We start from the raw sequence: 12,578 nt of genomic DNA on the forward strand, positions 1-12,578 counted from the left end.
GCCGGAAACCAACATTGAATGACCGTGACCTTCGATCCCTCAGACGGCACTGTATCAAAAACCGACATCCATCTCTAAAGGATATCAACACATGGGCTCAGGAACACTTTAGAAAACCACTGTCACCAAATACACTTTGTCGCTACATCTGTAAGTGCAAGTTAAAGCTCTACTATGCAAAGCGAAAGCCATTTATCAACAACATCCAGAAACGCCGCCGGCTTCTCTGGGCCTGAGATCATCTAAGATGGACTGATGCAAAGTGGAAAAGTGTTTTGTGGTCTGACGAGTCCACATTTCAAATTGTTTTTGGAAATATTCGACATTGTGTCGTCCGGACCAAGGGGGAAGCGAACCATGCAGACTGTTATTGACGCAAAGTTCAAAAGCCAGCATCTGTGATGGTATGGAGGTGCATTAGTGCCCAAGGCATGGGTAACTTACACATCTGTGAAGGCACCATTAATGCTGAAAGGTACATACAGGTTTTGGAACAACATATGCTGCCATCTAAACGCCGTCTTTTTCATGGACGCCCCTACTTATTTCAGCAAGACAATGCCAAGCTACATTCAGCACGTGTTACAACAGTGTGGTTTCGTAGTAAAAGAGTGCGGGTACTTTCCTGGCCCGCCTGCAGTTCAGACCTGTCTCCCATCGAAAATCTGTGGCGCATTATGATGCGTGAAATACGACAGCGGAGACCCTGGACTGTTGAACGACTGAAGCTCTACATAAAACAAGAGCGGGAAAGAATTCCACTTTCAAAGCTTCAGCAATTAGTTTCCTCAGTTCCCAAACGTTTATTGAGTGTTGTTAAAAGAAAAGATGATGTAACACAGTGGTGAACATGTCCTTTCCCTACTACTTTGACACGTGTTGCAGCCATTAAATTGTAAGTTAATTATTATTTGCAAAAAAAAAAAAATAAAGTTTGAGTTTGAACATCAAATATCTTGTCTTTGTAGTGCATTCAATTGAATATGGGTTGAAAAGGATTTGGAAATCATTGTTTTCCGTTTATATTTACAGCTTAACACAATTTCCCAACTCATATGGAAACGGGGTTTGTAAAATGCATTTGCATTTGTTCTCCATAACATACGCCTGCCCATACCATAACCCCACCACCACCATGGGCCGCTCGATTCACAACGTTTACATCAACAAACCGCTCTCCCACACAACGTCACACACGCTGTCTGCCATCTGCCCTGAACACTGAAAACCTGGATTCATCCGTGAAGAGAACACATCTCCAACATACCAGACGCCATCGAATCTGAGCATTGGCCCAATCAAGTCGATTACGACGACGAACTGCAGTGAGGTCGAGACCTGGATGTGGAGGTCGTGGTTTTTATTGGTTATACTCATTAAATGATTAATTAAAGCTTTTTTTATAATCAAATTCATTGTTGCAGCTCTAATTTGAATTAGATAGTATAGGATCGGTTGGTAGAGCAGCCGTGTCAGCAACTTGAGGGTTGCAGGTTCGATCCCCGCTTCCGCCATCCTAGTCAATGCCGTTGTGTCCTTGGGCAAGACACTTTACCCACCTGCTCCCAGTGCCACCCACACTGGTTTAATTGTAACTTAGATATTGGGTTTCACCGTGTAAATTGCTTTGAGTCACTTGAGGAAAAAGCTCTATATAAATATAATTCAATTCACTTCACTAATTTATCGGTAATTTCAGGAATTTGGTTAATAAACTAATAATGTGTCTTATAGCAATTGAGGCAAAATGAAATGTTCTACTTGTCTCCAACCGGCAGAAGCACTGTTAATTCAGTCTAACCTAGTTTGACTCTTACTCCATAAAAAATGTAGGGATGTGAATCCCTCACGATTCAAATTGATTCTAATTCTTGTGGTGACAATTCGATTAAGAATCAATTCTCAGTTCAACACGATTCTCACGATACAGTAAACCCTCATATATGGCTATTAATTGAGTCCATGCCTGATCGTGATAAATTAATTTTTGCAAAGTTAGATTTATCAATTACAAATCAAGTATTTTCATACCTAAGACATAAAAAACGTTGTACTCATTTAATCCAAAATAGTACGGCTGAGCTAATTATTTGCCCATATACTGAATAGTGCACTCTGATTGGTTTGGTCTCATCGAGTGAGCAATAATACTGTAGTTTTGATATTTTTAGTTTATTTGGCCATTTCCGCTTTTGAAAAAGATTAATTTAAGCCAAAATACAAATCTCCAATGGAGTAAAGACGCAAAATTCTAAGTGCATTATTATCATTATTTGGGATAACAATGGTAATAAAACATTTTTGTTACAGGTTACAAAAGTTCCTATTTGCTTTTAATGAATTTGTACGTGCAGCAAGTAAGCTGCAGATGGCCTTAAAAATCTATTTTTAAAATGTTTTTTTTGATTTTTGAAAATTACAATCCAATTTTGAATCAAACCAAATAGTAATCGCGATTTTGATGTGAATCTTTTTTTTAACAACCCTATTAAAACCCCACTTAAGAGCTTTCAGTTTTGGTTGATTTGATCAAAGTGGTAGTGTTTTGCCATAATAAGACCACATTTCCCATGATAACTAGTGCAAATTATGTCTGTTGTAATATTGGCGCAAATATTACATGTCCAATCGCTATGCTGATGTTAAATAGCAGACACAATCAAGAAATTATCTTGGATTGCACTACAAATATGATGCTACTACCAAGATACCAAACAATTTCCCTTGTGGACATTGTGTCGGGCAGGTCCAAAGCAACAAAAGTAGTAGTGAAACTATCACGCTGGTGGCTATTTATTGCTACCACACAAATTTGCGATCGTTAACATTAGCATAATCATTTTGATTTTAGCATCGAAAGTCACTTACTAGTTGAGCAGGAACAGAGCCAAGGCAGAATCGGTCTGAAATTCCTCATCTTTGACCTCACGCCAGCGAGTGAAATCTGGGCTATTGTTAATTCTGACTGTCCTTTTTTATTTGGATAACCTCCATTTTTCCTTTTTTAGTCTCCTCAGACAAACATTTAGTTTTTTTCGATTGTTTTGGAGCAGTGATTGCACTTGCGCGTTCTTCTTCTTCTTGTTTTGTGGCGACATGTAGGCGTTCGCATCGACTTTTGTCTTTTTAACGAATGAGGAAAAGAGAAGTGACGTATACCTTAAAGCAAGGGTCTGAGACACGCGGCCCACGGGCCGCAAGACGTTATTTTGTAGCCCGCACCTTGATATGAAAATTAAGTGTTAGTGCGGCCCGCGAGTTTTGTATGAATGGCGCTTGATAGCATTATATTTACCACAGACTCCCGAATTTCAGGGCAACCATTCTCTTGAATTTCTGATGATTTTATTGGCACTGTCTTTAGCGCCCTCTACAATTTGTATGAGCAGCGTGCCAGCCCAGTCATATGGTGATTCTGGCTTTAGGATACACAAGCAAGTGACTGCAAGACATACTTGATCAACAGCCACACAGGTCACACTGAGGGTGGCCGTATAAACAACTTTTAACACTGTTACAAATTTGCACCACACTGTGAACCCACACCAAAAAAGAATGACAATCACATTTCGGGAGAACATCTGCACCGTAACACAACATAAACACAACAGCAGAACAAATACCCAGAATCCCATGCAGCCCTAACTCTTCCGGGCTACAATATACACCCCCGCTACCACCAAACAAGCCCCCTCACTCCCCAACCCTGCCCCCTGCGCAATAACACCCCCGCCCCTCCTCCGTGCGTCGGGTTAGGTCGTGTATATTGTAGCCTGGAAGAGTTAGGGCTGCAAAGTGTTCTGGGTATTTGTTCTGTTGTGTTTATGTTGTGTTACAGTGCGGATGTGCTCCTGAAATGTGTTTGTCATTCTTGTTTGGTGTGGGTTCAAAGTGTGGCGCATATTTTTAACAGTGTTAAAAGTTGTTTATACGGCCACCCTCAGTGTGACCTGTATCGCTGTTGATCAAGTAGGTCTTGCAGTCACTTACACTAATCTGCAGAAGCCTCATACAACATGTCGCTGGGCTGACACGCTGTTTGTATGATGAAAAGGTGGACGCAATGACCTGTTGTAGAGGACGTTAAAGGTAGTGCTATCACTGCACGTCTTTAATATTGTTGGCAGGGTGAAAATCGGGACGAATTCGGGAGAATAGTTGCGTTGGGAGGAGCACTGAAATTTGGGAGTCTCCCGGAAAAATCGGGAGGCATGGCAAGTATGTTGCGAGGGCGGGAAAGCCATTCAAAGAAGGTGAATACATTAAAATGCTGCATGTTACATTTTTTTAAGAAATCTCTTCTTGTGGCCCAGCCTCACCCAGTTTCTGCATCCTGTAGCCCCCAAGTAAATTGAGTTTGAGACCCCTGCCTTAGAGCAAGCCAGCACATTTGTAGTTTTTTGTGTGGCAGGGTTTCTGCCACTCTCCTCAATGTCGCTAAGTGCCCGTAAAAGCGATACAGACCCCCTCAGGCCATGACTGAGGTGTCATTCAACTAGTTGTAAAATCCACGTATCATCTCAAAAGTTATGAAAATCTTTTGAAAGTTGAAAAGTTACTTAGTGCTGCTTTAACAGTAATATTCTATTACATAAAAATTAATTGATAATTCACTTGCCAGACGTTTGTGCCCATTCACCCTTCTTGCAAAACCAACAAGCTTTGGGCAATTTGTTACAGTTCATAGCAAATGTCCAAGTAAAAAGTAATAGTGTTACAACAGCATTGTATTATACGCAAGGGTTGCTGGCCGTATGTCTTTCTGGATTGGCATTAAGTCACCTAATCTTGAGTTGATCACCGCCAACATTTCAACTTCTGTACTGGGTCAGCTGCATTTACGACATGTTTTTCGAACACTATTAACTATTATCTACTCTTCTCCCCCTGCTTGTTCAGTACGGCCAAGTTTTGTGATCCAGCCCCAGAACACGGAGGTGCTGGTGGGTGAAAGTGTGACCTTGGAGTGCAGCGCTACAGGCCAACCGCAACCCCGGATCTCCTGGACCAAAGGAGACCGGACGCCACTTCCAAACGATGCTCGAATCAATATCACCCCCTCTGGTGGGCTTTACCTTCAAAATGTAGTTCAAACAGACGGGGGACAGTACACCTGTTTTGCTTCCAATAATGTTGACACCATCCAGGCCACAGCTTATATTATCGTCCAAGGTAGGTCAGCAGTGTCTCGCCAAACATGTTTCGCATCATTTCGTCCTTTATGTCTTTTATAAGCAATAACATTGCTAATTTCTGTTTGACCCCCAGCAATACCCCAGTTTACAGTCACACCACAGGATGAGTCGGTCCTTGAAGGACATACTGTGGACTTCCCATGCGAGGCGACAGGTTACCCCCAGCCAGTCATCGCCTGGACTCGTGGGGGTAGCCCGTTGCCATTGGACCGCCGACACTCTGTACTATCAACTGGTACTCTGCGTATCACTCGGGTGGCGGCCCACGACGAGGGTCAGTACGAGTGTCAGGCGGTCAGCCCAGTAGGGACTGTGCGTGCCGCCGTGCAGCTCAGCATCCAACAGAGAGGTGAGTGACTGGATGAAGCTTTGAAAAAAATGTTGGTTGAAGGCTTTGCCTCTAGCAGCCATAGTACAATCGTTGAAACAAATGATGGAATCCTCAAACTTGGACGGTGTTCTTTCAGTTGTTTAATTTTGAATGACACACAAAAATATAGTCATTTCAAATGGCAACTTTCTGGCTTCAAGGAACATTAAAATAAATCAAAAATACATATTTTTGGTAGTAACAGTTTCATTGTTAGATAAAGCAGAGTGAAACAAATATGGAATGACTCATTTCTGGGGGTAAATTGATGATAAACATAAAAACAGTACAACACACCACTAGTACTTTGATGCACCACTTCTGGTTTTTATAAAAGCTTGCAGTCTCTGACGAATAGACTTAACAAGTAAACAGTAGTCTTCTTCAAACTTGCTCCAACTGTCTCGGATTGCTGCTGTCAGATCAGCTTTGCAGGTTGAAGTCTTGTCATTGACTATTTTCTTTAATTTCCACCACAGATTTTCAATTGAATTGAGATCCAGACTATTTGCAGGCCATGACATTGACCTTATGTATCATTCTTCAAGAAAACTTTTTTACAGTATTTACTTCATGGTAAAATGCTTCATACTCTTGAAAAATGGTGTTATCATCCCCAAACATCCTTTCGGTTGATAGAATTAAAAAAATTCCAAAGTGTCAATGTGAACTTTTGCATTTATTAAAGATGTAACATGACAACCAGCTCCCCATTGTCATTACCTGACGTGCAGGCCCATATAATCAATGACAGTGGAAATGTCCATGTTTTCTTCAGGCAGTCCCACTGGAAAGGCACCATACAAAATTTCAGAATTATCACCTTGCCCAATGCAGATCCATTCTTCATCGCTGAATATGACTTTCACCCAGTCATCTGTAGTCCACGGTTGCTATTCTTTAGCCCATTGTAAACTTTTTTTTTCTGTGCAGATGTTGATGACAGCTTTTATTAACTTTCCTGTATTTAAATCCCATTTTCTTGAGCCTGTTTCTCACAGTTTCCGGCTATTTTTTCTTCATTTGTTTTGCTGTGTGTTTTCGAGACATATTGCTTAATGTTTTCTGTTTTGATGCGCTAATGTTTTTCTTGGTCTAATATAGGCCTGAGCGATATCAATTTTATCGATATATTGAAGCTTTTTGTTGCAGACAAATGGAAAAAATGTTTTAATTATTTTTTTCATCCTCTCTACTTTCTTTCTTCCTCTTTACTTTTCTCGTGCTTTTTGCCTCTCAGGAGCTACCATAGCTTGCACCGTCCTCTTACTTCCCTAGTGGCATTAGCAAAACATAGTTTATGTTAATACTAACAGGAGCGAGACAATTGTTACAAAGAAAAGAAAAGTGTTGTCAGTACTTTGGTTTTGCGGCAACAGGCATGGAATAAATGACTGCAAGGTTTATTAGAAAAAGACATCAGCACACTAAATGTATTACAGCATCTGAAACCGAAGCTTCAAGCTGACTGCGAGAAATGCAACAAACAGAGAAAAGAAACAGAAAAGCATCTTACTAAAGTGGAATTGTTTACCCAATGTATGTGTGACGATACCATGTATGATGAGAAGGAAGCACAATGCACAGAGCGATCACTAAAGCAGTCGCTTTGCACACCGCCAGATGTGTGAACGAAAAAACCTCCGTTTATCCCCTTACTAAAAACAAAATATAGTCATCAATATTTACGTGATTATTTATATGGATACAATGTATAATACTATATTTTTATTTGCAGAAGTATGTTATTGAATAGATATAGATTTAGATTTAGATTTATTGGTCCCCGTTGGGGAAATTCATTTTCACTGCCGTACATTTAAACATATAGACATTACACATCACAAAACAAAAAGACATCATACATGACTCTAGACGTCTCTCCCCTACCCGTTCCCGGATATACGTCAGAAGTCAGCATGCCGTTTGACAAGGTCTTTATTTTTTATTCAAAGTTGATGCAACTCAGATCTCCGCTCTTGTCTTTCTCCTCTGTCTCCGCTGGCCGCTCAATGTTAAAGACAACAACTGATTATATTAACGCGTACCACCTGCGAAATCTAATCACCTGTCAGCTGCGTCTCGTCGTCCCACACATGCCCCGCCCCCAACATCATTGACTGAGGTGGTGATCTTTAGCGCCTACATTGTGCTGATCACAACCTCCTCCCACAATGGCCACCACATTTACAGGCTTTGTCAGACAGGTCGGCCGGGTCTGCTGTTAAGGGCGGCAATAGCTGCAGGGATAAGGCTTTTCCTGAGGCGGGCCCAAATACAGAAATTTTAAGTTTGCACTACTGATGTCATTGTTGGGGACTTATCTATTAGCATGCAATGTGCAATGCCACATTTTTGTCAACATAAGTATTTAATCAATCACAGAGGAAGCTCTTAATTTAGTGGTTTGGAAATGATTGTATAAAAACTACAATTTATATCTGGTCTAAAAAGAACATTATACAAATTAGAATTTGAATAAGATACAGTGTATGCAGCGTCATTTCAATCTACGAATTTTTGATCTAATAAACGAAAAACTTGTTTTGAATTACCTCTGTCATTGGTATTCAGTGTTTTTTTTTAAATAGGGGAAAAATCTTAAATCTATTTTTTGTTGTTTGTACTTCGACCAGATTTTAGATTCAGCAAACTGTGAACAAACAACATATTTCGCAACATTGCGTGATGATTACCTCGTTGAGGAAGTTTGAACATCCTCTCCTATGTTTCAATTGACATATCTCGTGTCGGAGCCATGATTTAAGTCAATCTTTCTGGTGCAACAGCTCAACAAAGTGTAAACACTCCTTTTTAACTGCAGACTAATGAATACATTTAATCTGATGCAGGTGCTAGCTCTGGAAATGAAAAATGTACAGGATGGTTCCACATTATTTTTTTTAAAATGAGTGATTACATAAATATATTTCTATAATTATATTTTCTGTAATGGCTACTTTTCAAACCACGTTGAGGGTTTGTATTTGATCGTGGCGGTGTGCCACAGCAAAATATCAACGGCCAATCCTCAAAGATGGATTTTTTTACGTGAAAACTAATTAAAGTACTATCATTTGTTGTAGCGTTCAAAGAAGACACACAAAGTGAGACTTTTTTTTTAGCTTTTAATGTCAATGTTATGACTACGTTGGGCCAAATTCCTTTAAGTTTTTCCTCCATGCACACACGTCTGTCTTCATGTTTCAGTCGCTGACACACAACAACTCTTCTTTATTCTCCGCCGACACTGTGTGTTCAAGACCATGGGACAAATGAACATCATAACACACTAACATACACACAATCGGGTAGTTACAGTATGAATATATGTATATAGTTTATTATTTGTGCACTATTAAATAGTGATGCACCAAAAATTTGGCCGTCAAAAAATACTTACTTTGATTACCTAAACAGCACTGCCTAAACCACATCTTCTGATGACGCGAGAGTTGTCTGGAGTGGAGGCAGCATGTCCGCGCTGTGGACACACTTTTATGTATCTGAGATATACCTGCAGACAGCGATCGTCAAAATTTAAGATGGCAATGGCGGCTTTTGAAGAAAACATGGCTCCCAGCAGCGCGAAGCAAATGTGACGGGTAACTGCAGCTCCCTTTTCATCGCAGACATGGAGCAACAGAAGTAAAGATTCTCTTTTGAAGTGAAGTGAAGTGAATTATATTTATATAGTGCTTTTTCTCTAGTGACTCAAAGCGCTTTACATAGTGAAACCCAATATCTAAGTTACATTCAAACCAGTGTGGGTGGCACTGGAAGCAGGTGGGTAAAGTGTCTTGCCCAAGGACACAACGGCAGTGACTAGGATGGTGGAAGCGGGAATCGAACCTGCAACCCTCAAGTTGCTGGCACGGCCACTCTACCAACCGAGGTCTTTATTGTCATTGCACAAGTACAACGAAACTTTGCCTTTTTAAGGAAAAAATATGCATCATAGAGAATATGATAACGTTTTATTGACCACGCTTCTCCATAGCTACGCCCCTACCGCAACAGGTATTACAGCAATCTAGGAGAAACACTGACGTTGACCGCTTCACTATTCAATTATTAAAAAAGACATTTCCTCCATTAACAGTTAATTAACTTATGTGTGCACACGCTGAAATAAGTATCATTATAGGTGCTTCACTCTGGTTTTATTTATTCTGTGTTGTGTGTTGAAGATTTCTTGAATACTGATAGTTGTCTGTGCGTGTGCGCGCTAGTTTTTGTGTGTGTGCTGAAATTACAGGTGTCATATTAAACAGAAAGCATGGCAGTCTATAATAATGAGATGACTCTCACGTTTTTCCATGTAGCAATGACTATTAACATGGTTCAAAGTAGATGTTGTGTAATGGCTCCACTCTAAAAAATTTACACAAGGCCGCAATCATAGTGACAGTGTGTGATGACTGGGGTATGCTTAGTACCAACATGTGCAGTGCATTACAATCCAAGGCTTTCCAAGTGAATGCTAGAATCATTTTGATGTGTCTGTTTGCATATAGTACAGTATTTGCAATAACATAGAGGGAAGTGGACACTTATAGTTTAGCATGCGTACTTTGGGGGTTAGAACTGTTGTGAACTTTGTGTTTTAGCAAAGTCCAGTTTAGATTTATAAACAGCTGTTATTTAAGATCTGAATTGTTTTGTGAAAGAATAGCAGAATTTTCCAAGGGCCAGGTGGTTCTCAGCTGCAGCATGAGAACTCTGGAGGGATTTAAAAGCGGTGAGTGGGGGGAAATAGTCAGTCTTTCACTAAACAGCTTTTAGAGTGTCATCTCGGCTCTCAGACAGTACAAAACCGTGAGTCATTGCGTTCCACTGCTATGTACTATGGTTGACCATGTGCGCGCGCGTGTGTAACGTGTCTGTTTAGTCAATGAGTAACGAGCATATGTTATGTTCATCTCTCAATTCACAGATGAAAAATAGCTGTTTTGCTCAAACCTTCACTAGTTTAAAAATTAATAGTAAAATACTTTTGTACATACAGGTAGCCCCTACAATTGTTTGAATGTCAAACAAGGAAAAAGTGTTACAAGTTGCTTGTAGTTGTGTGTTATTTGTGGAAAAATGTCACGTTTTTGAGGAATAAAGTGGTAAATTTGGTGCAAATTTGTGCTCCTAATTATGGAATTTAGAACAACATTTTCTATACACAGTAGGTTTGTACCAAATAACATTTTTGGCTTCCAATTTCCAGTCCTGATTCAATACTTTGACAAATGTTTGAAACAATGAACTAAAGTAATCAAAATAACACAATAATAAAGACAGACAGCCAAAACACTGTGTGGTTTGCAACATTTGTAGCCACATCTGCCCGTAAGTGGACTGAAGCAACGGTGGCTTGCAATGTATGCCAAAGGCCTCTCTGACTACCAAGACTGATGCACAAGAGTGAATACTCTTGCAGCCTGCTTAATAGCGAGAGACATGAACATGGCAATACTGCATACTGAGGTGGGCAAAATTATCAAATTGATTCTCTGGGCAATTCCTGCGTAAACACAAATACACAGATTTTCACCACAATGTAATTTTTCTATTGAGGTACAAGGCCATTCATTTCTGAAATCATCTGTAAATCCATTTTTTTATTCTGTAAATAATCTCATAAAGGATCATGCAAAAATTGTGGTACAGTACCAATTCTCAGGAAATATAAAGCGTGGACCTCCACCAAGGCCACACTGGGCTATGCTACACATCTTCATCAGTATGTTAGGTGTTGTGTCATCCTGTTAACACTCATACATATTTAAACTCGGACGGTAAGTGCTGAATGTTTTTCTGCCCTCTATGAAAGTGCAGAAAATGTAATTGTTCTGTGAGCATAAGCAGGACTTTATACTTTCTCTTGTCTGCAATGACTGATTGCAAAATGCACTGTACCTGTACTGTACTGGCCTATAATCATTAACACATGCGCATGTGTGTGTATGTTTTAACTCATTCAGTAACGCCTGTTTTCACAAATGCTCCAAGGGACGTGACGGTGGAGTCTGGCCAGGATGTCCAGATTCCCTGCAGCGCTCAGGGCCAGCCACAACCTGTCCTCACCTGGAACAAGGTGAGATGCTAAAAGTCCCGTTTTATGAACATGCTGCCATTAAGGGGTCATGAGGTTGTGCAAGCGGGGACAAGGCCTGAGGCATGATTATTTTTGGTCTGTAATTATTTATAGTAGTAGCCATCGTCAAACACCTTTGTTGGTATTATAGACATTTGGTTGTCTTTTTTTTTTTTTACTTTAGATCTAAACATTTTAATAATTGGGAACAAGATGGCAAATGTAGCTTTCAAAAGAGATACAGTCAAAACAAATGCTTTGATGATTCTGAAAATTGGTCCAGAACAATTTGGCTGAAGTAGGTGACGTTAAATTCCATCAGAACGTGATACCTTCCATACCCAAGGAGGGGGATGTGATCCTTTAAGGAAGTTCCTGCAGATGTTCTACTAGTCCGTGGTTGCAAGTGTAATATTTGACAATGTAGTATGCTGAGGAGGACACTTTCAAGGACTCCTTCAGGCAGGACGGGTTAGTAAGTAAGGCTGGTTCTGTGATTGGCACGGAGCTGTACTCCCGGCTGACGGAAGCAGAAAGAAGAATTAAGAACAAACTGCTGGTCATGGTAGTCATCGTGCAGAGAAGTCTGTTCAGTGACAGGCTGTTCCTACCCAGGAGCAAAACCAACAGACTGAGAGTGTTTTGTTCCCTGTGCCATCAAACTGTGTAATACATTTCCAGGAGGGTTTGTCTTATACATACATTTTTTATCATACTTTATTACTCTATGTAATATCTTACCTTATTTCTCTGTATGTTGCATATGATCCCATGATCAACACAATCATTGTTTTTAATTTGGAAGTTTTTTTAAATGTCGTGTTTTTACCAGCTCCTGTCCCAAAAATAATATATCCTTTTATTCTGAGAAGTTTATGAAATTATCACAGAGGTCGGATCCATGCAAAGCTCCCTCCCACACAAG

At 40.1% G+C, this 12,578-nt stretch overlaps 1 protein-coding gene across 1 annotated transcript in view; it reads left to right on the top strand.

The window, feature by feature from the left end:
* Window positions 1-12,578, top strand: part of LOC133549830 (peroxidasin) — a 115,110-nt gene that overhangs the window by 72,136 nt on the left and 30,396 nt on the right. Inside the window, exons 10-12 of the mRNA XM_061895662.1 lie at window positions 4,900-5,172; window positions 5,269-5,544; window positions 11,541-11,653. Coding sequence (XP_061751646.1) covers window positions 4,900-5,172; window positions 5,269-5,544; window positions 11,541-11,653 — 662 coding nt within the window. The remainder of the gene's footprint in view (window positions 1-4,899; window positions 5,173-5,268; window positions 5,545-11,540; window positions 11,654-12,578) is intronic.

This window comes from Nerophis ophidion, linkage group LG03, assembly GCF_033978795.1.
Source record: "Nerophis ophidion isolate RoL-2023_Sa linkage group LG03, RoL_Noph_v1.0, whole genome shotgun sequence".
In the NCBI taxonomy this organism is placed as follows: Eukaryota; Metazoa; Chordata; class Actinopteri; order Syngnathiformes; family Syngnathidae; genus Nerophis; species Nerophis ophidion.